The following is a 27,482-nucleotide window of genomic DNA, read 5'->3' as shown; positions in this document are numbered from 1 at the left end:
CTGGCAAACCACTGCTGAAACCCTGGCTGAAGGCACGGTGCTCCTGGAGTTTGGAGGCATCAAGGAGTGGGCAGCCCATGGACCTGGAAGGCGAGACGGAGGCCTGCACTGCACCTATGTGCATGGTGGCAGGAAGCAGCCCACGGGAAGGTCATGGCTAATTAATGAGTGAGCTGGTGCTAGGGAGTCAATGTGTTTTCCCTACTGACTCAGTGATGGAAGCTAATAGGGCCCTGGTCTGGGGTCCAGTGGAGAGAGAGGGCCTGGACACCTGGCTGGGGGATGTAATCCCCTCCCCTTTCTCCTGCCTCTAACCAAGGAGATGCACTGCCCTGCACGCTGGGGTGAGCTTACTGATGTGGGCTAGTAAGCTGTACTGTCTCATGGCTGACAGCGAACGTACACCCTAGTTGGGGAGGGAGGGAACAAAACTGGAATTGATGTTCCCTTATTCCCTAAAGGAGACAGATGCATTTCCCCCGCACTAGGTGTGGTCTTCTTCAACAGTGCCACAACTCTCCTTCCTATTGCATTGGTAAGGAAAGAGTGTTGAACTTTTTTCTAATTTTCCTCTTGTAAAAGTTTTAGGAAGTTACAGTAAATGTGCAATTAAAGCATCAAGGATGTGTCTACACAGCAGCGTTATTTCAGAATAATGGCCATTATTCCAAAATAGCAATGTGAGCATCTACACATCAATTCTGTTATTTCAAACTAAATTTGAAATAACGGATGGCTTATTCCAACTTCTGTAAACCTCATTCCATGAGGAAAACCCCTATTCTGAAATAGCATGTCTACATTAGGGAAGCCTGTCTCAGACTAATTTTGAAGCTTCCCTGTAGTGTAGACGCACTATTTCATAATAAGGTATTTTGGAGTATTTCTCCCGGAACAGCTAATTTTGAAATAAGCATGCAGTGTAGACATACCCGAAGTCTATTAGCCAAACTTTCTTCTTATTTTTTAATAGTCTAAATCAGTGGCCCCCAACGTGGTGCCGGCAGGCGCCATGACGACTGTCGGGGCATTTATGTGTGCCTGGCAAGTGCTCGGGGCAAGCTCTGCCCCGGGCACACAGCGCATGCACGGTGCTGGCCCCGGGTGCATAGGTGGCCCCGCCCGCGGGCATACAGTGAATGGGTGGCCCCACACCCAGGCACATGGTGCATGGGAAGCACCAGACCTATGTGTGCGGTGAATGGGTGGCCCCGACCCCGGTGCGAATTGGCAGCCCCGCCCCCAGACGCACAGCACATGGGGTAGCTGGCCCCGGGCCACGGTGCATGCGGGGGGGAACGGGAGCGGTCCCGCCCCTGGGCACCTGGCAGCTCCAAAAGGTTGGGGACCACTGGTCTAAATCATACTTGGGCCCAGTCAGCAATAAAGGGTGCCGTTTTCATACTGTAATTTCTTTGGTTTAGATCACCTCTGTATCTTTCACAGAACAAGGCCCAGCAAAAGCATCACAAAGAGCCCTTTGGGAAAAGGGGGTGATACGACACTTATCCCTCTCTCAGCTGCACTGGGATGACTTACATGTTTGCTCTCCTTAGCTCTCCACTCTGCCAGCTCCTTTGGTGCCATCTCCAGTGAATTCATTTGAACAAGACACTGGGGGGAAACCTCTCCAAGGACTACTTGGTGGAAGAGGAGCTGAAAGAAAAAAAGAAGGGCATGCTGCTCTTGAGAGAACAATGGCCACAAATACACATCCACTCTTCTCCTAAAGATCCCTCTTTCTCTCACTAAAGTTTATTTCAGAGTAACAGTACACAGGAAATGAAGGCCAATGCTCAGAAGGACTGAACTTGGATTGCTTGTGTCATGCCTGGACAGCCTAGGTTTTGCAGCAACATTTATGCATGCATTTGAACTTCTCTCTCCTTCCATACATCAGGCTTACCTGCCAGAGATGCACATCAATGCAGGCCTTATGCGACGTGCTACACAGAAGATAAAGATACTCAGATGTTTCACACTGACCAAATGTCTATACACTTACAAAGGATGATGGCTAGGGGAAGGTAGGCATGGCAAGTGCCACCAGTGATGAAAGATGAAGCGAAATCTCAAAATCCTGGACAAGACCTAAATAAAGGAATTCCTGGATGTGCAATGGCATAGCCTTCCACCATCAGTGAATACAACAAGACTAATGTTGGACTGTCTTTCTATGCTGGTGCTCTCCAGAGACATGTGTTTGAAGATATGCCCCCTTACCAATGTAATGGAGAAAATTAGGCATGTTTTTCTCAGTCTCTTACTTTATTTTTCGGAGCTTTCAGGTTAAAAAGGAGACTGCGGTACTTGTTTCTGTATCGTTGGTCAACACAAAGGAAGAGGTTGAATATTTCCTTCTCCACGTTGTTTGCTAATCTCAATATTGTATCTTCATGGACATCCAGATCAGGGGACTCCTCCAATCTGGAATACAGCAAGCAAAAATCATAGATGGATGTGACAGATCGGCCTGCAACATGGGAGCCAATTTATAAATGTACAAGCCCTTTTCAATTAAAATCCCAAATAAAAGAGCCGGAAAATTCTCCACCACACAGGAAGCCATCAGAAACCTGGGTCTTCGAGATCCTAGGGAAGGTTAAGTTTCTAAAAGAAGCCCCTTGCCTTGTGAAATAGCTTGTTCAAACTGTTCTGCTATGTCAGAAAGCTGGTGGCCTTTGTCATTTTGTCAGACTGCTTGCCAGTGAGAGGGGGACAGATTCAGTAAATTGCATTTAAACTTGGGGGCTTCCCTAACTTTTGTACACTTATCTGAGCTTCTCTTGTCTTAAAATGCATCATTATAATCTTAATTGCAGCACGAGGGCATATAATCAAGTTTAATCAAAGAATAAGGCTGGTAAAAAGTCAGGTATTTACTAGATCAAACTAATATTCTGGTTTTAAACTTCATGGATCCATGCAGTGCTCATAAAAGAGGATAACAAGCAGTGCCTAGAATGGGAACACACCCTGCAAGCTTCCCGTCACAGCTCTGCCAATGCCCTTCAGCTTTCATGGGCAGCATGCCTGCTAATCTCCTCTGGCTGGCATATACCTGTCAGTCTGCCAGTGCCCGGCCTTATGCCCAGCAACACTACTAGCTATTCCTAGGATTCTTGAGCCTCACACCAAGTCTGCTGAACTTGAGGGAAGATGTTCCATTGACTTCAATGAGCTTTGGACCAGACTGTTTAACACAGGCTGAGAATCATGTGGTAGTTTTGTGACTTGGAGGAATACGCACTAAAAGCCCGAGTCTCCACTGCCCTCACCTCACACAGGCCTTTACATCAAGGCAAAAGGAGCCCGAGTGCCCATGCAAGACAGTGAAGAATCAGCACTTAGAATGAAACCCACCAAATGCATTTCCTCTTCTGACCCAATATGGATTGGAAGCTGGCTCATCAGTTGATGAAATGTACAGAATTAACCTCACTGTCCTGATCCAATTATCTGTGTACCAGCATGACCTTCGCACATGATTACCAGATAAAGGGCTAAGCCTGGCAAATGAATTCAACATGAGCCAAAGTAAAGAGTGAGATAAGAAATGAAGCAATCTGTTGCAATAAATAATTCTGGCAGGCAGATGACCGTCAGTATCGTGCATGACATGGAATGTTCCAGGTAAACAATAAAAACTGAAACCTTAAAGAGCTACCTTTAAAAAAACACACAAAACAAGAGGCTCCTTTGTACCCAAAATCAGCAAGGGATGGTTGTGCTATAGAAGCAGCACATTCACCCCACATGATAGGAGGACTTTCACATTACCCAACAGCTGCACTCTGATTAAGCAATTTCACAGATGGATTCTGAAGGGAGTTCCACCCAATTTGCCACAGAAAAGAATGGTGGCTGTGATGCAGGGCTTCACAGGAGTTTAAGATGAGAAAAACAAGGCTCTCTTCTTAAAATGGACCCATTCCCTATGGGAAGCCAGACTAGATTGATTATATCTCCGAGCTGTATGTATGAGAGATGCTCTGCTAGTGCAAAGCAATAATCCAATCTACAAGGAAGTTTCACTGCCCTGGCATTGATAAGAAACAGCGTCAGACACAAGACTTCACACAATAATCGCATGTGACTTTCATACAAGATATCCCCAGCCTCTTCCCTGCCACTATCATGTCATGCATAAGACACTTTACCTTTTCAGTAGCATCCCACGCAATGAGTCAATGACCTTAATTCGACTTTGTTCTTCGGACATCTGCAAACTAGGAACTGAAGCTGAAGCTTCTTTCGGGGCTGATCTCCTATCCTTCCTCTTCTTTTTATTACTGCAATCTTAAAACAAGAGAAGCCCTAAAATCTCACTCTTCCCCGCAGTACTGGCAGAGGGAATCCAAAAAGATGAATGTGGAATCCCTTTGGAGTGGGATACAGGAGTTAAGCTTTTGTTTTAACAGATTTATGAAGCAATTTTTTAAGTTTCAGCAGCCAATCATTAGTGCACTTCTTTTTTTAAAAATGTATAATCAGAATACTATGGGAGAATTTCAACTTTTTGTCTGAAACCACTTCCACGAATGCTATGGCTCTGAATTTCAAATAGCTAAATACTGTAATGCCAATGCAAATAATACTGCCTTCTAGCTAGCAGCACATAATCTAATGTAAGATATTTTGGCACTGAATAAGAAGGCTATTTAGTATATGCATCTGCCATAAACATAAAAGGATTCAGTATCCTCACTTGTAATTATTATTCTAATTGCTTTTTTATATTAGATTATTGTTTTAACTGCTGCACTTCTTGAATCTTGGCTTCCATAGCCTATTGAGATATTAAAATGAGGGATGTATAAGGTTAACAGGTAAGAATTAGTCTTACCAGCATGCTTACCTGGTAAAAGGTTAACCAGAGGGCCAGGCCTGGCAGGAGCAGTCCCCCCCCCCCACAGGTCCAGCTGTCTGAAGCAGCCCTACCTATGGAGAGGTAGAGTGGACCAGCCGGGCTGGAGCAGCCCTCTGCTCACACAGGAGGCCCTTCATGGTTAACTACTTAAACTATTAATTATATGGTTTAACTAGTTAATTTTTGAAATGGGTATTCACATCTCTAATTAAAATCAAACCAGAATGGTGTTACCATGAATGGAGATAACTTTCTTGTGACATATCTGGCAAGCAAAGGCACAGGCACCAGAGGTGAAGTGGTTAATTTTACTTTCAAAGGAAAAGAGGGCTGGGTGAGAGGCAGAAAATATTCACATTCCTAAATTTAGATGATGCTAAACTAAAATTTCACACAATTGAATTCTCACATTACACCCATCTAGTTCAAAAACGATTGTGCCAAAACATAGTATGGAATTATAGCTGAATACGGACCCTTTAATATTTCTCCAGCCTTTTAAGAAAAGCCCATTCACTTATCATACAAATCACTACAACAAGCAGCAGATGCTAGTAAACTCAGCATCAAGCAAATCTTGTCATAGGGTATATACTGCACTGCCAGAATACCTTGTCATAATTACACTAACAAATCAAAATGCAAAGGGTGAAGGCCATGTGTCTGGTGTGAAGACTTTATTACCCTATTTGCATGACAACTGAAATTGCAGTTTACTGCAAAGCTTTGGCCACTAGAAGTAAGTTATTGCTTCCCAGCTTTGTTTCTTCCAGTGTAGAAACTGAAAAATTCTTCCTGACATCATTTAATCTGTCCAAGTAGCTGCACTGCTTTATCTTTTTAGGATTAAGGGCAAATCTATTTATAGCAAGCCAAGACTGTGTGCGCAAGGACAACACTGCTGCTCATCTGCTACCTGGGTTGCAGTTATAAATAAAACAAAGATCACTACACAGCAGTCAATGTAAAAGAAAGGTCTTTCCGGCTCATGGCAGAAATGCTACCAACAAAGGTGGGACATTACAGGGACATAACACCCCCCTCTGGTGACTGCTTTCCTACTGGAGATCCAATAAAGGGAACAACTTCACTTTTGTGCTGCATGCTGATAAGACAGCAAGCATCTCAGTCAAATCTGCTGCTTTTATTCCCAAAGGTCCTGGTTCTGCAAATCCCACTCACTTTGCATAGACCTTATAAGCCAGTGGGACTCCTCACCTGAGTGCCTCTCATAGGGTATGTCTACACTACCCTCCTAGTTCGAACTAGGAGGGTAATGTAGGCATACCGCACTTGCAAATGAAGCCCGGGATTTGAATTTCCCGGGCTTCATTTGCATAAACTGGGCGCCGCCATTTTTAAATCCCTGCTCGTTCGAACCCCGTGCCGCGCGGCTACACGCGGCACGAACTAGGTAGTTTGGACTAGGTTTCCTAGTCCGAACTACCGTTACTCCTCATGGAATAAAGAGGAGTGGGCACGGGGCACGGGGTTCGAACGAGCAGGGATTTAAAAATGGCGGCGCCCAGTTTATGCAAATGAAGCCTGGGAAATTCAAATCCCGGGCTTCATTTGCAAGTGCGGTATGCCTACATTACCCCGCTAGTTCGAACTAGCGGGGTAGTGTAGACATACCCATAGTGAGCAAAGGTTGAACAACTGACATCAAACCAATTTTTATTCACAGTTCCTCTGCAGTGCCCATACAGCTGGAGAGCAACCCGGGTTCTCTGCCACAGGGGATATCATGAACAGGATCCATTCCAATTGCAGAATCTTTAATATGGAGAGAAACTGAGAGCTAGAAGGAACCCAGCTTGTTTTTCAAATTCTAGGTGGTGATTCCATCCATTAGAAAAATCATCTCATCAGTTGTAAACTGAGCAAACTTGCTTTGGAACTCTGAGTGAGACTGAGAAGCTCTCGGTGTGACCTGACAGTCACTTCTCATGTATAATGCCACTTGAACAGTTTCATAGCAGTTGATGTATATTCTCAGCATACTGCTAGTAGAGTCATCAGTTCACTCTATAAAGATCCTGCCTTTCTGCAGGGGGGGGATTGTTACTTCCTCTTGAATTTCCTTCTCTAGGACACTGCTAGCAAAATTCCCCTTAATTTAGAGGAGCTGCAGGACTGAGAAGGGGCAGAAGGCTGCCTGAACAACATACCATTGTTTTAGCTGCAGTAGTTACATAACAACTCTAGACAAAAGTCTCAGTTTGGGAGTCGCTGAACCAGCAAAGCCAGTCACATTGTGAACATGGGCTGTGAAAGTTTCTCCGTGTAACTCTGGTTAATGCACTTTAGTCATGAATAAGATCTGCTGTTCAAGCAATAGCCATCTTTTCAGCATAGAACTGTACCATGTCAATCCGTGTAGAAGCTAAGGCAGGGCTGGGCAAGACGTGGGGGCTGGCCTAACACTTTGACCAGGCCCCCGGACTGCATCTGACCACTTTTTATTTATAGCCTGCTGCCCATGCCACCGAATTCCCAGATGATGGCTCAGGCAATACAATCCTATTTAAATGGTCTTGGTCGCGGTGCAATCCCAGCAGAGCCCAGAGCCATGAGCCATTTAGCCTCAGCAACTCCCGAGCAGCTTCCAGGCCACACGGTATCAGTGGAGCCAGAAGCTGCGAGTTCTTTGTTGTGTTTTTAATTCAAAGCCTCCAGCCCCAGAGAACTCTGGGGGAAGGCTAATCCCCAGTCCCATCCCTTCCAGGGGTGGAGCTGGCCCATGACCACATACCAAAATGTACTAAGTGTTCCCCCTACAAAAATTATTGCCCACCAGACTCATTTTCAGTTGGCCTGCACCAGGATTTAAACCCAGATCCCTAGAAAGGAAAAGACAAGGGCTGAATTGGAACAAAATAAAGTGTGGTACTCTTCCAAACTCAATCCAGTTCTGTTCCAGTATAATGTCTATATACAGATTGTGCAGATCTTAATAATCTGATCCACCCTCTTATTTCCTGGATGTGTTGATCAAAGTGAACTAGTTAAGCATCCTGATATTTAGAATATCATTATTGTCCTTCAGGTTCAGTACCTCATTAAGAAGACTTGGGGCAGTTCCCACCTTTCAGACCTATAGATTTACGGTGTCTCTACATCAGAATGATAACACCAAACTGATTTGCATTCAGTTCATGTTCTGAAGATTCACTTTTCAACCATAAGGGCTAGAGACTTAATTATTTTATTAATTACTTGATTTTCGTGAAGGCCAGCTTCCAAGAAAAGGAATGGCTAGTCAAGCTGTCATAAACTGGCCCAATTCAACCCCTGGGAAATGCTAATGCTTCACCATCTGTGTTACTTTGCCTTCATATGAAAGGTTACACAGCTAGATCCTTTTGTATAAGTTGTCCTTGCGAAGAGGGAACTGTCATATTATAGGAAATTCTCTAGGCAAATTTCTACTACCTAAAGCTTAGAGTGATCTGAAACGGACACAATTTAATGAAGAACATTAAACATACAGGGCTAACAATAGTGAGAATAAGATGACTAGGTTTCTAGAATACCTGTTCAGGGATCAGTATTTAACAACTTACGTGAGTTCAAAGGCTTTTGCCAAAGCACATGTGCTGCATATGGTTTCAGGAGTTGCTTCACTTCTTTTTTACATAGTGTTGGATGGTAATCCCTGTCTTTAATTTCCTGGTGTTGCATTAATCACAATAGAGATTAAAGGAAGAGAAAGAAAAAATTGAATGAAAAGAAAATGGAATATGGAGGAACATGTGACTCATGCAGACAACTAGTACCAAATTCAGTGACAACATACACCAAACACCCAACTGCAGATACCTTTGGGATTGGAATTAGTCGTTGCTTTTATGACTTGCACTGCTCAGACCTTTACTTGTAATATTTTAAGAGTTTGTTTTGTTTCAGACTCAAAGGGTACGTCTAGACTACATGCCTCTGTCGCCAGAGGCATGTAGATTAGGCTACCAGACATAGGAAAATGAAGCGGTGATTTAAATAATCGCCGCTTCATTTAAATTTACATGGCTGCCGTGCTGAGCCGACAAACAGCTGATCAGCTGTTTGTCGGCTCAGTGCGATAGTGTGGACGCGCGGGTGGCAACATCAAAGGTATTTGTCGACCACCCAGGTATGCCTCCTGGGTGGTCGACAAATACCTTTGATGTTGCCACCCGCGCGTCCACACTATCGCACTGAGCCGACAAACAGCTGATCAGCTGTTTGTCGGCTCAGCACGGCAGCCATGTAAATTTAAATGAAGCGGCGATTATTTAAATCGCCGCTTCATTTTCCTATGTCTGGTAACCTAATCTACATGCCTCTGGCGACAGAGGCATGTAGTCTAGACGTACCCTTAGTATTTGTTTTACTGCTTCTCTGCTACTGAAAATAATTTCTACTTCCCACTAATACATCTAATATCTGAACAGTAGAATAAGATGCTCTTTTTATAGACACCTGTCTACTCTCAAGATTGGTTCAAGCACACCTTCAATTGTACATGTAGCAATCTGTTTGGGTTCCCAGGCAGCAAGACTGAACTTCAATGTAAAATCATCTCCCACTCTCCTCCACCTGCTCCAGGGGCTGCAATTAGGGAAGTATTGTTCTGAAATTCCAGTCCACCAGGAACTGGACAAAAATCACCATCTCATTTCACACAGATCACTGAACAGATGGTAACAGTTCTGGTTGACTAGGGAGCCTGGCAGATTCAGACTACTGATCTTGCAGTAAAAGGACTAGAGCCTATTACTAGTCCTCTGAGTCTTCTATCCATGCTTTATCTTAAACTAGAAGATTGACCTGGTGTTGCTTGGGTCCTTAATTCAAATAAGTTTTGTTTTTCAAATCAATTTAAATCATTGTTCTGGGGTGGGGCTGAGGATAAGGGGTTCAGAATGCAGGCTGCCCCAGAGAGAGGACAACCCCATCCCGCTCTTACCGCATTAGCTTGGGGCCAGGTGATAAGCACCTGTCCATGCAGCGGGCACAGCCGAGAAAGGGGTGCACGTCCCTCTGCTAGGGGACAGACAGAGACAAATTCTCTGAAATATATAGTAGATAGCTGTCCCTTTCTCCACCCCACCCCCTGCTGGCCCAATGGGGTTATACATAAGAATGGCCATACTGGGTCAGACCAAAGGTCCATCTAGCCCAGTATCCTGTCTGCCAACAGTGGCCAATACCAGATGCCCCAGAGGGAGGGATCACAACAGGTAATCCTTATGTGATCCCTCCCCTGTCTCCCCCTTCCTGGTCCCCATTGCTGGCCCTTGCTACCCTCTATGGTCATTCTATAGTATAACTCCCTCTTCTCCCTTTCCATTTTATGAGAAACAATTGAATTCCAGGCACATCCCATTGTCTTGGCACAACCAAGACCTGACCTTGCTTTAAGTTATTGTAAGAGGAAGCTGCCTGCCCAATTTGATCCTAGCTCTTACCAATTAGGAGGAGTTCTTGAACAGACAGACTCACAAATGGACAGATGCACATTTCTAATATATATAAGACGACATCCCTCTTGAAAATCAAAATAATCCCACCCTTCTTGCTGTTCCACAGTTTCTTTCCCACTGGATTATGTCAGGATGGCACATTAAGAGGTAAGATACCTGAGTAACCTGTGTCAAAGTTAGACAGGACTCACAGATTTGGCAGACTGCTCTGTTTATTTCAGCAAAGCTTTGCTAAAATGCATGGAGAAAATGTGAGTACCCTACAAGGTTCAAACCCCTTGATTTTATACAGTCAAAAGGAAGCCAAAATTAACAGGATTAAAAGGGGGGCAAAACTTCACATAATTAGTGTGAGGCTACTCAAGTACTCTTCATTTCAATATTAAGCACACAGCAATCTCCTGGCTATATCTCCCTGATTATCTGGAATTGTTTCCTAACACTTAATGTTTCTTTTCCTGTTAAACTCAGGCCCAAATTGGCTAGCACCTTGATCTGCATACCTACAATCAACATTAACATACTTTTCTTCTTCCTCTTAAAAGACAAACAGAATTCCTTTAACTTATTCAATTATTACAGCACAATTCATCTTTTTCTTACAGTATAATTCTTTCTACTTTCACAATCCCTCCTTTTGGTCAAGCTTCGCCTATGACCAACAATTACTGGGTTTCTTGCATTAACCGTTCTTTGTCTCTCTGTTCATCAGTGATATTTAAAATCATCAGATTAGCACTCTGGTGAGGGGTAGCTAGCTGTGTGATATGTTTTGCACAGTTTTGGATACAACAGGAGATTAACTGAAAACATACAAAAATCATTAAGATCCCAAATAGGATAGTCAGGGCTCCCTGAAACAACCAGTTTCCTATGCCAGTGAAATTGAACAAGTTACTCAGCCATTTCCACAGGGAACTTGGCTCTTCGTGAGGAAGATATGCAATCTTTTCTAAGTAGCTAGCGCGATCTATTACATAATTGGTGTTGTCTGGTATATATACACAACATTCTTTGCCAATGAGAGCACAGGTCCCTCCTTTTGCTGCCAGCACTATATTCAATGCCTGACGGTTTTGGAGGACCACTTGTCTGATCGCTTCTGTTTCTTTGGCCAGGGCCCTTAAACTTTCTCCAGTTTCATTTGCCATGATTTCAACTACTGCTTGTAACCTCAGAAGCCTTTTTGCATGATGTATTACTCCCCCAAGTGGGATAAAGGAACCACCAATAGCCTCTTCCCAAGTTAAAGGGCTTATGTGATTCACATACCATTTGGCATCCGACAAGTCCCTTCTTTTTCGCCTAAAATTACGGAGGCGTTCTCGTGGGAAGGACTCTAACACTCGGAATTGTGGGAAGAGTTGGGCGGGATAACAGATACCTGACCAGTTAACTGGTAATGTGGTATAGGCCTTTGTTCCACAGACCCAATGATGCCCTATCAAAGCCGGGAAGGGTCGGTTGCACCCCTTTGCCATATAGATGTCTATAAAGGAGGAGTAATATCCCCCGAAGGGCACAAGGTGATTCTCCTTACGGGGAGTAGTGTTATTTGCATGGCATTAAAGATTGTACTGATGTTACAATATGCTGGAGACAACTGCTTCTCCCCAGATTTAGCCCCGTTCCATTACACACCAAACACCAGTGACCTTTTCCCTCCACCACGCTTATCCATTTAGATACATTTATTCCTACTGCTTCCCAAGTGTCATTACTGTTCCATGTCTTGTTAAATGGATGAGGTCCTCCGGTGAGGCCTGGGGAATTAAGTGGGATTGCCAAGACAGGAACCAGCTTGTGAGTGGGCTGGGATGTGGCTGCAGACCCAGCAATTAGAGATATTAAGGGTCTGAGCGATCCATACTTGCTGGTGGATAAAAGAATTGTCATTGTCATTGTGGATTCCCCAGACCTTAAGACACCAGTAGCCGAGGAACAGGCCCCACCAGAGGCACATGCTGGAGGCAAGACCCTTTTTGGTTCTGACAACCTCAGCTGAGGGAACCGCAGTCACGGTTTTATGTCCACCAGGCAGCAGGCGCTAGGCTCACTGCTGCTTCTTCTTGGGCCTTGCTTTTGGTTGTCGTCTGCTTCAGGCAACCCTTACGTGAACGTAGGTTGTAAGGTATTGCAGGCTATTCCTCTACGTCTTCTTCTGGAGTCAAAATTGACTCTGCGTGGTCCTGAGGCGATGACTGGTCTGCTGGGGGTGGTGCCTTCTTACACTGAGAAGCATGTATCCATGCTGCTATGCCGGATAGCTTAACAGCCGTCTGGGTAGTGAGCAGCACCTGATGTGGGCCCTTCCACCGGGGTTCCAAGGCGTGTTTTCGTTGGTGGTGTCGTATGTAGACCCAATCACCTGTCTCGAGGGTGTGGCAGGCGTCAGAGGTGGGTTCGGTTGGCCAGGCGGCTCAAACCTGTGAATGGAAGTGACTTACAGCTTGCATTAGTCCCTTGCAGTACTGAAGGAGTATACTGCGAGTCAAGTTCAAGTCTGAGACTGGAGTAATGGTAGTCATTGTTCGCATAGGGCGCCCCATAACAATTTCAAAAGGACTTAATTTATGTCTTTGGGATGGGGTGGATCAAATTTCCATAAGGGCCAATGGTAAGGCCGCTGGCCAGCTTAACCCTGTAGAGTCACAAATTTTTGCAAGCTTATTTTTTTTTAGCATGCCATTTCGTCTTTCAACTGCACCTGCGCTCTGTGGGTGGTAGGGACAGTGCAGCAAGTGCGTGACATGTAATACACGATCCAGGTGCTGAACAAGTTGTCCAGTAAAATGTGTACCCCGGTCACTGGACAGAGTGGCAGGAGTTTCTTTTGCAGGCATAATATGATTTAACAAACATTTGGCAACAGACAGCGAATCAGCTTTGCGACAAGGAAAGGCTTCAATCCAACCCGAAAATAAGCATACCATAACCAAAATGAATTCATATAGTTGACACACAGGCATTTGTACAAAATCAAGCTGCCAATGCAAGAACAGTGCTTGGGGCAGGCCCCAGAACCCGTGAGATACCTTTACAGGTTTGCCAACATTGTAGCTTTGGCAAGTGGTACAGGCGGCACAGTGGTGAGCTGCAAAAGAGCTGAAATGTGGGGCCCACCATCCTGCCTTAGTTACAGCAGAGATCATACCCTCCTTTCCGACATGCGAAACGCCGTGTAGCAGGGCGGCTAGAGCTGGGTAGAGTGAAAAGAGGGCCACAAAGGCACCAATAAGGGGGCGCCAAAGGGAATCAGGGTGTAGAGAGCAACCCTGGGCGACCCAGGAGTCTTTTTCTGTTTCTGAGGCAGAGTCTTGGAGCAGGGTGACTTTAGAAAGGGACTGCGGTGGTACAGAAACAGAAAGGGAACCGAGAAACGCACCTGGGGAAGATTTTATGGCAGCATTACCCTTAGCAACATTAGTATCTGCTGTGGAGTGACCAGGGCACTTAACAATAGCTAATGCAGATGGGAGTGCATACAGGAGAGCAGCAATGTAGGGGCCATTCTTGATAGGGGTACCAGCAGAGGTAAGGAAACCCCGAGCTTGCCAGAGGGTGCCAAAGTCATGTACAACCCCAAAAGCGTAACGAGAATCAGTATAAATGGTGGCGGAGCGTCCCTCAGCCAGAAAGCAAGCGCGGGTTAGGGCAACTAGTTCAGCAACTTGTGCTGAAGTCACAGAAGGTAACGGCGCAGCTTCTAGGGTTTCAGAGAGTGATACCTCAGCATATCCTGCGAGGAGACGACCTTGGCTATCTCTAAAGCAGGAACCGTCAGTGAATAACACAAGGTCGGAGTTAGAGAGAGGGACATCAGAAAGGTCGGGGCATGGGACGGTGACAGCAGAGACACTTGCAAGGCAGTCGTGGGGTTCACCGTCATTAGACAGAGGAAGGAGAGTGGCAGGGTTCAACTGAGAACAGCGCTTTATGGTGATATGCGAAGCCGAAAGCAGTAAAAGTGAGGCGGGCGGAGGAAAGGTGAGCTGTATTACCTTGTAGCAGGAGAGTATCTATAGAGTGAGGGACCATGAGAGAAACAGGAGAGCGGAGGACAAGGGACTCAGACATTTTAATTAGGCGTGCCGCGGCAGCCACAGCCCGCAGACGGGGGTAGACCTTGGGCAACAGGATCCAAGGTGGCAAAGAAATAAGCTACTGGACGATTTTTTTTGCCACCATGCTCCTGAGTAAAAACCCCAAGTGCACAACCAGATTGCTCGTGGCAGAAAAAGGTAAAGGGCTTACAGTAGACAGGTAACCCTAAGGTGGGGGGGGGGCAGTGAGAAGCACTAAAGAGTCAGTTTCTGAGGCAGATAATGAAGGGGAACAGAGGAGTAGATCATTTACACATTGGACCAATGTGGACCCAGAGGGGAAGACCAGGTTAACAAGGTCTTTGGCTAATGCTTGGGAAAAGTAAGACGGGGCTTTCTGTGTACCCCTTGGGAAGCATACTGCTGCTCCTTGTAAGAAAAGGCAAAAAGATACTGGGACTTAGGGTGAACCGGGACAGAAAAGAAAGCAGAACACAGATCAACATCAGTAAAATGAGTTGCATCTGGCAGGATAGAAGCCAGATTAGTTGCTGGGTTAGGGATTACAGGAAAGGTGGGTACAACAATGCAGTTAATAGCTTGAAGATCCTGAACAAACCGCCATGATTTCCCATCAGCCTTTCGAACTGGGAGGAGGATAGGGGTGTTACAGGGGCTGGAACAGGAGACAATAATGCCTTGTTCCCACAGGGTGGATATGACCGGAGCTGAAACCTCTAAATCCCAAAAACCCGGTGCCACGACCCCTTCTCTGACCTTATCCCCATTCTTGGTACCCTCCCCATTCCCGGTACTGTCTGCCCTGCCCTGAATAATGCTGTATTTGCAGAGCTATCAACCTTTGTGAGGACTGCTTCTCTTTCCTTTTAGAGTGCAGTGGCAATGCTCTGCCACTGCTTGCAATTTGTCCATGGTCTTGGCCTCCCATCCAACACTTATTTGCTTTAACATACTGCTAATAGCAGATAAGAGGCTATTAACAAACGCATGCGCCAGGGCGCCCTGTCCATTTTTACCTGGTTGCTGTACCCCCAAAAAATCCAAAAAAACCAACCAACCAAACAAAAACCATCAGTCAGTCTGTGTGATAGTTGCCCGGGTTTTTTTCTTTGTTGCTGTTTACGGGGTTATAAGTAGCTTACACAGTTGCAGGAGGTCTGCTTCAGAGGGTTCATAGGCATTGCACACTAGCAAAATTCCTCTGCAAATTTGGTAGGGTTTTCCTGGGGCTTTGGAAAACCTTTTAAAATCGAGTGGAGCTCCGTGTGGGTCCAGGGTTTATAGCTTCAAGTGGAACCGGTCTGAGTTTTCTTGGAGGACGGGGTAAAGGGAAGCGCTTGGTCTGGTGGTGGGAAAGGAGGTTTCCAATAAAGCTTTTTTTCTTATAATTAGAATTTTTAAGGGAGGCGAGCTTCGATTCAGTTCATTTAAGATTTGCCTCGTCCCACCACTGCATGAAGCAATCTACCTCTCCTCTAGCCAATTTAGTTTTTGGGAAGGCCAAGTTTGTCTTTTAAGACATCCACTTGGTCTTTGTTCCAAGATCCTAACAGTGGCCACTGAGTTTTGGGATCCCCCCAGAGTTAATCTAGATCATTTTTCCAGAAATTTACAGGAGTCCGGACCCTTTCTAAAATATATAAACTGAGCCAGGGTCCCTTTAGGGAACTATCCCTGCTTAGACGTCTGCTTACCCATACAGGAGGACTTCATACACCAATCACACCAGGAGGAAATTCGGGTTCGTCAGAGCGGTGCCCGGTGCAACACACAAAAGAAGCCCACAGGCTACTGCCTCAATCGCCCTTGCGTTCACTCCAAGGATTTTATCCAAGGTGCGGTGCGGCTGCGATTGTGCAGATTCCAGTCACACAGACCGCGGGGACAGGAGCCCCTTGGTCGGCCAGTCCCTGGACAGGGATGGCTCCCAGACTCACTCACACCACAGGGAAGACGGATAGACACAGAGACAAGACAGTCCTCAGTCCGGACAAAATAATTACCTGACCAGAGTCCTGATGTTAGATCCCGGGATCCCTACCAGAACAGAGCAGGAACCAACAGGTTCAATGGCGTAGACTTCGCTGTGGCTGTGCACCTTTCCGTTCTGGCGGAGGACCGCTCGGGCTAAATGCCCAGGTGCCGGCTGCCACGGTCATCCTGCAAGACAGTCAGGGATCTCACAGCCTCAGCGAAGACGGTTGCCATCTCAGTGGGACCTCCAAATTGTCAAAGTTAGACAGGACTCACAGATTTGGCAGACTGCTCTGTTTATTTCAGCAAAGCTTTGCTAAAATGCATGGAGAAAATGTGAGTACCCTACAAGGTTCAAACCCCTTGATTTTATACAGTCAAAAGGAAGCCAAAATTAACAGGATTAAAAGGGGGGCAAAACTTCACATAATTAGTGTGAGGCTACTCAAGTACTCTTCATTTCAATATTAAGCACACAGCAATCTCCTGGCTATATCTCCCTGATTATCTGGAATTGTTTCCTAACACTTAATGTTTCTTTTCCTGTTAAACTCAGGCCCAAATTGGCTAGCACCTTGATCTGCATACCTACAATCAACATTAACATACTTTTCTTCTTCCTCTTAAAAGACAAACAGAATTCCTTTAACTTATTCAATTATTACAGCACAATTCATCTTTTTCTTACAGTATAATTCTTTCTACTTTCACACCTGGAAATCATCATATACATCATCTGATAAATCTTCCAAATCCTCCACTCTCCGCATCTTATGTGGCACACCAGCCTTGCTGCTGGTGACTCCTAGGACTGACCTAGACATTTTCTGAAGGAGGAAAACATTGCTAGTGACAAAGACATTTCCAAAACAAAATATGAACTTTAAATTCAAGTAACAGAAACTTCCTTCATCTCCTAGTCCTCCTTGTCCCTGTTGCAATCACAAGGATCTATCCAATCTTCCTACTGCATTTTACTTTGCTGAATTGCGATCCCTGTTTTTTAGGCTAGAGGAGCAACTGCTAAACAATACAAGGCTTTTCTCCCTTTAGAACCTAGGCACATTGCTGGCACAGCACTGAGGGCAACAAGGGGTAGGAACTGTCTTGGTGTTTCACATATAAATTCAGGGTACAAATCGCTAGCCACTAGGAACACTTTTTCATATAATTAGAGTTTAGAATGTGTCCTCATTGCCACAGGATACTGCTGAGATCAAGAAATTAGTAAAATTGAAATATCCGGGGATATAATACTTGATGCAAAAAAAAGAATCTGGCTTGGGATAAAAACCTCACTGTGCCATAATTTAAACCAATCTTTATTGGAGATTAGGATGAGACCTTTGGAGAGAAGGGCACAGAGAGACAAAGTCACCCCACATCTGCTTAGTCTGGGGGTTTTGCTTCTTCTGAAGCATGTAGTGCTGGCTACTGTCAGAAATGGGACACTGAACTAGCTGGATTAATGGCTAACGGAATGGATCAAGGATATTTAATCTACATTCTGCGTCCTCTCATATTCTACTTACATAAGCATGCCCTCTTCAGAAAGTAGTTTAAACATGGAAAAAGACATATTTCTTATCACTGTGATCAGATAAGATGAGATAATATTTATCTAGCTGCTTCTTAACTGCCAATCATCTTCTTTCCTTTATCCCTACTTCAGCAGTGGCTTCCCAACATCATTCTCTCATTGGGAAAAAAAGAAGACCCACCTGCTCTTTCCCACTGACTCCCTGGCTAACTAGCAAGCGGCTGCTTCTGCAAGAGAAGATTAACTACTTCTATTCCTCCCTGGAAAGGCTTTTCCCTACTACATATTTGAGATCACAAATAGACTCCTAAATTCTCTCTCTCTCCTTGAGATTACCTGGCAGAGTCCCAATATGGTGTTAATTTTTGTCATGTGGACTTCTGTCTGCTAGGGAAATGGATAATGATGAACAACAACTTTTGACAGACAAATGAACAAACACTCAGGAGATTAATAACTTCTCATCATTTACAGCTTGGTCTGAATTCAAGCCATTGCTAGAGGCAAAAGTGTCTATATCCCATAACCTATCCCATTTGCCATCCATTCTTCAAAGTTTGCTTCTAAAAAAAAATCACAATCTTTCCTAATTGCCTCTCCCCACTTCACTTACTTTATCATGGTGTAGTGTATGATAAAATACCTTAGGGGGCTGGCAACAAACACATGGCTCATCATCTGAAGAATCTTCCAATTCTACCAGTCTCTGTAGTCTCCTTGGCTTACAGCCTTTGCTGGGGACTCCAAGGAGTCCGACTACTGGCCCAGCCATTTTCTGAAGGATAAAGCAAACCATTTTAAAATAGAACAATAGCTGTAAAATAAGCCCTAAAGCGAGCCTTCCTTCTGCCCCCAATAGGACCTCTACATTCCTTCTGGAACCTCAACGAATCCATCCAGTTTTTCAGCGCTGACATATTGTTGGATTGTCACTATCCTTTTAGCCAACAAGTGTTGGACAGGATTCCCTGAGAAAGCAGCTCTTGAACTGACCAGAGTGAAGGCTGTTGACCTGCAAGAACACCTTGATCTTTTCAGGATCTGAGCATGATGTATCCACAACACTCCCAGGTCCTGACAGCGCAGGGGTGTAAGCCACAAGTCTCCCAAACATCAGCAAAGTTCACACACAACTACGCAGCAAGCCAGATGAAAGGTATCTTTTTAACCCACTAGTAAGAGCAGAATGGACAAAATAAATGATTGATAACTAGTCTACATTGTTTTCCCTTCCCTACAGTCATAACCTCTCCTGATACTTGCTACACAGTTAAATCAATGGATGGAGAATTGCAGGGCGGGAAGAAAAAATGCCCTATGCTTTGCCCGGACGAAGTTGCATCCTTCTGTTTCCCCAAAGACACATTTGTGGTCAGGTCTCCTGCAGAAGCAAAAAATGACTATTGAATAATCTGGAAGCAGCATAAAAAGTCCTGGTAGCAGCATAGACAAGAGCAGTCAGAACAGGTGAGTTGCTGCTGTATCTATTTATTCCTTGACTGATTAGCAAAGGTTTCTGAAGACTAAGAAAATCTATTCCATCATTCCGCTATTCCCCTTTTCTTCAAAGGGCACATCTACACCGCAAGGCAAAACTCAAATTAAGCTACACAATTTCAGCTACATCAACTGCATAGCTGAAGTTGAAATAGCTTAATTCGGCTTTGGTGCTGTCTACAGAGCAGGAAGTCGAAGGAAGCAATGTCTTCCTTTGACTTTCCTTACTCCTTGTGAAATGAGTCTTACAAGAGTCAGAGTAAGAAGTCCTCCAGTTCACCATTATTTCAAAATAATGCCTGCTGCATGGACACACACTATGTTATTTTGGAATAACATCAGTTATTCCGAAATAATGCTTCTGTGTAGACATACCCAAAAGAAGAATGTAGAGGGATTCATTTCCCACAGATTGCCTTCAATTCCCAATTGCGTCCACCAAGCTAATGGCTATAGAACTGCAACCTGAGGATTTAAATCAAGTTATCAAAAAAGCTTAGACAGACAGTGCTTAGAGTGCCTTTAAATTTGGAGTAAGTCCCACTGAACTCACTGGCACTTTTTTTTTTTTTTTTTTTTTTTTTTTTTTTTTGAGATAACAAGTATAGGATAGGGTTAACTTGGAAAAGCTGAGTTACACTGAACTAAAATGTGGAGTAGCACTTATGGTATCACCATTATGGTCTGTCGCCACAATGTTCCAAAATAAGGGGCATGTATTATGCAATATAAAATAAGAAAATGACACAGTGGCAACTGAAACTTTAGATTTCTCTTACTTGCAGCTTTCTGTATTGTATACTTGAATGATAAATTCTAAACCTAGTTGACTAATTAAACAAGCCATAAGGATTAGCTAAGCTAAACTTTTTTTCTAGAAAAATCCAGCAAAGCAAATAGTCTGGGAATTTACATGTCAAATCACACTTGCACTAAAAGAGAGTCTTGAAGAATGATGCATTGCAAAATAAATTAAATTTTGAAATAGCTGATCCATTCAGCCATATTCACATCTTCATCTACTAGACCCTGTATCTTCTTGCCCTGCTTACACTTGACACGTTTTCCTTTTTTCGCCTAAGGAACGAATTTCTTCGAAATATTCCCAAACAGGGTCCCTCTTACACCCAGAAGCCATGACAGCTTTTCTGTGGCAAAAGCATGGAGGCTATAGAAAGCTGTGTGTGTGCTGAATAATGTCTTTCCCTTTTCTTTCCAGTCTACTCGACTGATCCTTTCTATGCTGCCTCCGTCCTTTCCTATGTATTGTCTCTCTATCTTTAAAACAATGTCTTAACTCCTCTTCTGTGCTTGGCCAAGGTCCACCACACAGAAGCACAGAACAAAAACAATCCTATCCAACTTGTGTCCTTTGCATGTTACTTTTTAGTCAGCTGAGAAACAGAAATTGAAAGCCCAGAACTTTCCAGAAGCAAGAGCTAGTAGTTAGGCTGGAGAGACTAGAACCATTAATTCATTTTTATGAGACTGTAAATGTAGGTGTACCATGTTTCTGATGAGATTTAATTATAACTTATTTTTAAATGAGAAAGTTAGTATTTTACTGATTATTTAAAAAAATTTAAAAAATCCAATTTAAATAAAAATAATCTGATTTTTTAATTTTTTAAATAAACATTGATTTTTATCCATCTTGATTCAGGGACATAGAAGAACCTGAAGGTCCAAATGCTCATTTGAAACTAGGCCTAAAGAATCACTCTTCAGCATCATCTTCTGTGCCTAATGGAGGAATATAAAGCAAAAACAGAAAAAAACAGAAGAAAGGAAAACATAAAACATACGTAATACACAATTTGCACACCATGTGACTGATGAACCAAGGGGCCCTCTTCCTCCTTGGACAGAAAGAGAACAGAGAGATTATAATCCAGTATTTTAATCTGTTGTTAGTTGTCTCATCCTATAAACCAGTCTCTTGCTGAATACTTAAAATGATATTTCAGCCATAAAACTTTAGACAAAAAAAACCCACACTGTTCTGATCAGATGAGGTGTGCTGTGGGTAGTAAAGAATATTTTAGCACAGCAAAAGCAATCCAGTAAAAGGTCAACTAAGATTTATCTTTCAGTAAAGAGATTGAGGGGGTTATTTTCAGCAAAGACTGAGGGGTTTATTTTCTACATGTGCCATTACAGTATAAAACATTTAATCAAGGCTGTTATAGTTTTTCCTCAACAACATGGAATCCACTGTATTATTGACACCTATTAGCGAAGGAAGAACTAATTTACTGTAGATACTTCTGCTGTATTGTTGTCTCAGTCACATTTGTCTTCTTTCAGATGAACATTTCCGCATTTATTCTAAATTGTTATTCCCTGGACCTCTTTTCTTAAAAATGACTGAGAGCGCCAATACTATGGCTCTTGCCTATAACTTTTCAACCTTGCCAGGTCCACCATGCATACTGAAATAGCCCCATTAATGTAGGCGCTTGCACATTTATCCCTGTACACTGGCATGTCACATTGGTCACTATAGGAATGGGTTGCTTTGGGAATGCAAGGCTTATTATCAGATTTCATATTGATATAAAGCCTGAATTAAGTTTATTTTTCTCCAAACTGAAACAAGTGCCATGAATCTGTCTCTGATTCTGCTGAAGCTAACATAACATTTGAAGACTGGCCACACAAGGAGTCTCAAAGCAGCATTTTCTGTTTCTCCTGCAGAAGCATGATGTATTCCACTATACTCACTTCTACACTATGGGAGCTACAACAGCACAGCTACAGCAATATGGCTCTGCCACTGTAACCCTGCAGTGTAGACACAGATTACAGCGACGAAAGGGATTTTTCCATTACAATAGAAACTCCACCTCCATGACCATCAGTAGCCAGACTGACAGAAGCATTCTCCATCAGCCTAATTTCATCAACATCAGCGTCAGGTTGGTAGAGCTACGGTGCTGAGGAATATGGATTTTTCACATCCCTGAGCAGTGCAGCTAGGTTTACTAAAGTTTTAAGTGTGGAACAGGCCTAAATGAGGGGTGTGTTGGAATTTCCATTTACCACCTAGAGCAATGATTCTCAAATTTTTTTATACCAGAGAATGGCTGCCTTTATAAACTGTGTCTGGGAGATCTCAGGGACCAGTGTCAGCCCACGGATGAGTTATTGAGAAATATTGCCATAGGGCACAGCCTCTGGTATACCACAAACATTTGTATCCTGGAACAAACATTTGGGAAATTCCAGATTACCTTTTACGAACACGTTAACCAACAATCAAAGAAGTCAGGGTAACAAATTCTACTGCTGACAAGATTTCTGAGGGACTGACACTGTGGCATGCGGAGGACCTTTCTGTGAGCTACTGAGCCCTGTCAACTCTTGAGTGTTGAGGGGACTCAGCACCTCTCAAGACGTTCAGCACATTTTACGATTAGGCCCTAAGGCTGACTATCAGAAATGCAGAGCAGCAGGTTTTATGAGCTACTTCAAAGGATGTGAAAAACTGGGTAAAAATGGTTTAACATTGCAAGAGAGTTTAAATTTTGAGGAATATTGTCAGGAGCACTACGTATAAAGGGCCAAATTTTCCCTTCACCAAATAAACATATAATTCACCAGACTAACTTTTCATCACATTTTACACCACGAAAAACTTTTCACCTTATTCCGCAACTTAAAAATGATGGCATAACATGTGAAACACTGAAGACCTATCACTGTAATTATAATTTATTATTGTATTAACAGATGATTTCAAAGGAAATATGGTGCAGGTAAAGCTATGCTGATCAGCTCAGTAACAGCAATCAAACAAGAGAGCCAGGTTTCCATAGATTAGAGTTAAAGGAATCATGCTGTAATTGCTACAAAGGAGAATCACTTGGAAAATTAACAGGAAGAATTACAATAATTAAATTCCCACCTTATTCCATCTAAGAAAGTGCTGCATTACAGAATACTCAGGCAGAATCCATCCCAGAAAAACAAGCATGGAGAACATAATAAAAATACTTTACACATCATGCTAAAGATGTGCTAAAGATAAGCTATCTAGAGAGGATTCAAATCAACTACCACTGAAATGCCATCATTTCCAGGGGTAGACCACTGCAGTTGTCTAGCTAGCTAGCCACAGCACAACAGTCTAACATAAGAAAAGAAGACTAAAGACAATCAATCAATGGAGTAACCTAATGGGTGAATTTGGACCCACATTTTCAAAATATCTTGACTCTAGCTGAGTGACTAGTTTTAAAATGACATTTCAAAAATATTAACATTGTAAAGTGCCTATATTTAGACTCTGACATTACCATCAACAACCGATGCTGATCACTTCTTTCTTTTGGGTTGGTATTGCTTCCTGGAGAATATTTTCTACTGAGGCCTGTAGGCCAGTTGTGACCTTTGGAGTCAGTGTGGCTGCCTTCATGGTTAATATAACTGATACAACTACACAAACTACAGGTCCCAGCATGCATTCTTCAACTACAGCTGAGCAAAAAGCTGCTCTAATTAGAGATGTGAAGGATTAGTCGACAGGCTAGTCGATTAGTCGCTTATCCTCTCCCCCGCTGCTTCTATCAGAAAGAGGTAGCAGGGGGAGGCAGAAAGTGGAGGGGATATTTCCCCCACTGAACCCCGGCTCCATGCAGTGCTGCCACTTTGAAATGCCACGTGAAGCCTGACACCGGGCTCTCCACAGCATTTCAAAACAGCAGCGCCACATGGAGCCCAGGGTCCCAGCTGACCCCGGGCTCTATGTGGCGTTTTTGCCTTTGAAGTGTAGCAATAGCCCTAGGACTGTTGCTACACTTCAAAGGTGGAGACACCCTATCGACTAATTGAATAGTCGATGCAAAATGCATTGACTATTCGAGTAGTCGATTAGTCACAATTTAACATCCATAGCTACACTGGAGATGCAGAATTATAAAAAGTAGGATGCGTGGCCTTTGCAGGATGGCTCAAGATAGATATGTTTTCATGGCAGTTAGACCACCTAGGCTCCCTCCCCGTTCACATAAATTGGCTCATCTTATTGCAGCACAAAGAAACATGGGATGACCCCAAAAGACTAGCAACACACACAGGTGACTGCAACATCAGTGAGGACATAGTAAGCTGTGTCTTCTTTCCAGTGTGAATATTCAGATCCAGGCTAAGCCAACCTATGGGCCAGTTGTTTAGGCTTATTCTGCAGAGACGGCGTACCCTGAATTAAAACCAGCAGAGTATAAGCCTATATGCTCTATTTTATGTATATATTCATGACCATTATCCATAAAAACAGTATTTGTTAACATACCTCTGCATGATAGGTTTCCTTGGCTGGCTCAGGAGTCACTTTTTCTATGCATCTAATATGTCCCTCTCCGGGTGGCTCAAGACAATGAAGAGCTGTGGTTTTTTTAATGTCATTGTGCTTGATTTTTTTGATGTTATCAGAGCGAGAATGCCATTCTGCCTCAGGTCTCCAGAACTCTGGTACCTCCATGCTTTGTGACTGCAAGGTGATCTTACTAGGATTCAAATGCTCTCCTCCTGCCTTCTGTTGCACAGCCTTTTTTTGCCCTTCAGTGATATTCACATCATCTACATTATCTAAGTCCTCTGCAACTTCCATCAGAAAACAAGAACTATTGTCACTTTCATTGGTGGATTTGAAGTTTCTTTGGTTTAAAGATTTCTGTTCTTCCACATTCAACTGTCCCTCGGAAACTTCTTGAGAAGATTCCGCTAAGAAGCACTGAACCACACTTTCCAGTCTGGGCAGCTGATTCTTCATTGTGCAAAGCAGCTCACCCTTCAGATTGGTTTCAAGCTTTTCCACAACAGGTGTTGAAATACAGCTGGGTTTACAGTCTGTGACACGTATGTCTTCACTATGACTCTGGGCAGGCAGCAGAGGAGATCTATTATGGGACTTTCCTTCATCAAACACATTCTCTGCCTTGATAACTGACAAATATGTGGAGGTACCTTCTACTGGAATTCCTTGAAGATCCTCGGTCTGCAAAGTTCCCCCACTTGGATTCATCACTAAAGAGCTAGAAGATATTTCTTCTCTCCCTAATTGCTTAATTAGTTTGTTCCAGTTTTTCCTAAACATTGTGACAGATGTTACCGCTCTACTTTTTCCTTTCCGTATCTGAGGAGTCATGCTGGATAGAGAACAAAAATCTGTTTGTAACTTCTTTGCCCCTGGATCTTCCTCTTCCTCGTGAAAGAGGTTTATGGCAGAACTCTTATACTCTTTTTCCATAAGAGACAGCCGAGAGAAAATGCCCTCTTCAATCATATCTGAAAGATCTGTAGAGTCCATCTGAGTAAGTGACCCTTCTGCTTGGGGTTCTTCAGAGTTATGGTGAATCTTTGTATCCATATTCTTTGATCCTCTCGAAGTGATTACTTTTTCAGGATTTTTTATCTCTTTCTTTTCTATGATGTTCAATTTCTCATTTTTCAATAGCATCTTAATGTTTTGGATTTTTATTATTTTATTTTGTTTTTTAACATAGTTTTTCTCTGGAATACCATGTGAAAGAACTTGCAATGGGTCAGCATTCCTCTCATTTTGCATTTTTAGTGATTGTGTTTCAATATCTAAGTTTATTAAAGAATCTTCACATTTTTCTTCTAACTCTTTACCCAGTTCTTTCAGGACTACCTGGCAGGGTTTAACTAGAATTGTTCTGCTTCCCTTCTTGTCATTGTCACAGTTTTGGTTAGGACCTTCAGAAGGCTCACCAGTCACAATCACTTTTTCCCTAAAATCTGTTCCCTCTGTTTTTATTTCTCTGTCATATGAGCTTCCGCTGTAGGATGAACCCTCTCCACATACTCCAACTTCATTTTCTGCTTCCACCTTGTTCTGGTTAACCACATTCAAAGTAAATGCTGACTGTTCACTCTGCTCTTCATTTGAAACACAGTTGCTGGCATGTGTTCCTCCCACTTTCTTGCCTGCAATCTGCTCATTGCAAGCTGTGATGTGAAAGCTGTGACGTAAAACAAGAAAACAATGCTTTCATTTTATGAAGGCAACTCAGGAATGGTAGTGCTACAAACAAAATTAACAGTTAAAGAAAGACTGTCCAGCTCTTATCACCACTGTATGTGAGGGGGAGGCAGAAATTCCGCAGTCATTATAGTGTCTATTCACATTAGTGGAACTGAAAATGCTTGACACTTTGCAGGACCACACATTAAGATTCTTCCCACGCCAGTTTTAAAAGCCTGGGCACATTTACACAGCAGGGCTAAAGCCGAAATAAGCTACACAATTTGAACTACGTCAATTGTGAAGCTCATGGCGAAATAGCTTATTTCGGCTTTTGGCGGTGTCCACGTAGCAGGAAGTCTGAGAAAGAGCACTCTTCCTCCGACTTCTCTTGCTCCTCATAAAATGAGAGTTACAGGAGTCAGAGGGTACGTCTAGACTACATGCCTCTGTCACCAGAGGCATGTAGATTAGGCTACCAGGCATAGGAAAATGAAGCGGCGATTTAAATAATCGCCGCTTCATTTAAATTTACATGGCTGCCGCGCTGAGCCGATCAGCTGTTTGTCAGCTCAGCGCGGTAGTCTGGACGCGCGGGTGTCGACATCAAAGGCATTTGTCGACCACCCAGGTATGCCTCCTGGGATGAGGTTTACCTGGATGGTCGACAAATGCCTTTGATGTCGACACCCGCGCGTCCAGACTACCGCGCTGAGCGGACAAACAGCTGATCGGCTCAGCGCGGCAGCCATGTAAATTTAAATGAAGCGGCGATTATTTAAATCGACGCTTCATTTTCTTATGCCTGGTAGCCTAATCTACATGCCTCTGGCGACAGAGGCATGTAGTCTAGACGTACCCAGAGTAAGAAGTTCTCCAGCTCAACATTATTTTGACATTATGTCGAAATAGCTGCTTGCAGTGTAGACGTGGACTATGTTATTTCAGAATGTCAGTTATTCCAAAATATTGCTGCTGTGTAGATGTACCCTGAGTGATTACCATGTCTCCACTATGCCTCATCAGAAGAGACATTCCTTATGTAAACCCATATTTACCTCCATCCCACAAAGATCTTGTCATA

At 43.5% G+C, this 27,482-nt stretch overlaps 1 protein-coding gene across 1 annotated transcript in view; it reads right to left on the bottom strand.

The window, feature by feature from the left end:
• SPOCD1 (SPOC domain containing 1) overlaps positions 1–27,482 on the bottom strand; it is a 41,203-nt gene that overhangs the window by 10,408 nt on the left and 3,313 nt on the right. The window contains exons 3-10 of the mRNA XM_089773427.1: positions 24,704–26,396; positions 18,557–18,688; positions 17,087–17,200; positions 10,492–10,500; positions 8,437–8,542; positions 4,161–4,299; positions 2,268–2,427; positions 1,540–1,656 (exon numbers count right to left, since the gene is read on the bottom strand). Of these exons, the coding sequence (XP_089629553.1) occupies positions 1,540–1,656; positions 2,268–2,427; positions 4,161–4,299; positions 8,437–8,542; positions 10,492–10,500; positions 17,087–17,200; positions 18,557–18,688; positions 24,704–26,396 (2,470 nt within the window). The remainder of the gene's footprint in view (positions 1–1,539; positions 1,657–2,267; positions 2,428–4,160; positions 4,300–8,436; positions 8,543–10,491; positions 10,501–17,086; positions 17,201–18,556; positions 18,689–24,703; positions 26,397–27,482) is intronic.

The sequence above is a fragment of the Pelodiscus sinensis genome, chromosome 26, assembly GCF_052426305.1.
Source record: "Pelodiscus sinensis isolate ZL-2025 chromosome 26, ASM5242630v1, whole genome shotgun sequence".
Taxonomy (NCBI): Eukaryota; Metazoa; Chordata; order Testudines; family Trionychidae; genus Pelodiscus; species Pelodiscus sinensis.
Note: the sequence above shows the minus strand (reverse complement) of the source record. Positions and strands in the feature narration are given on the sequence as shown.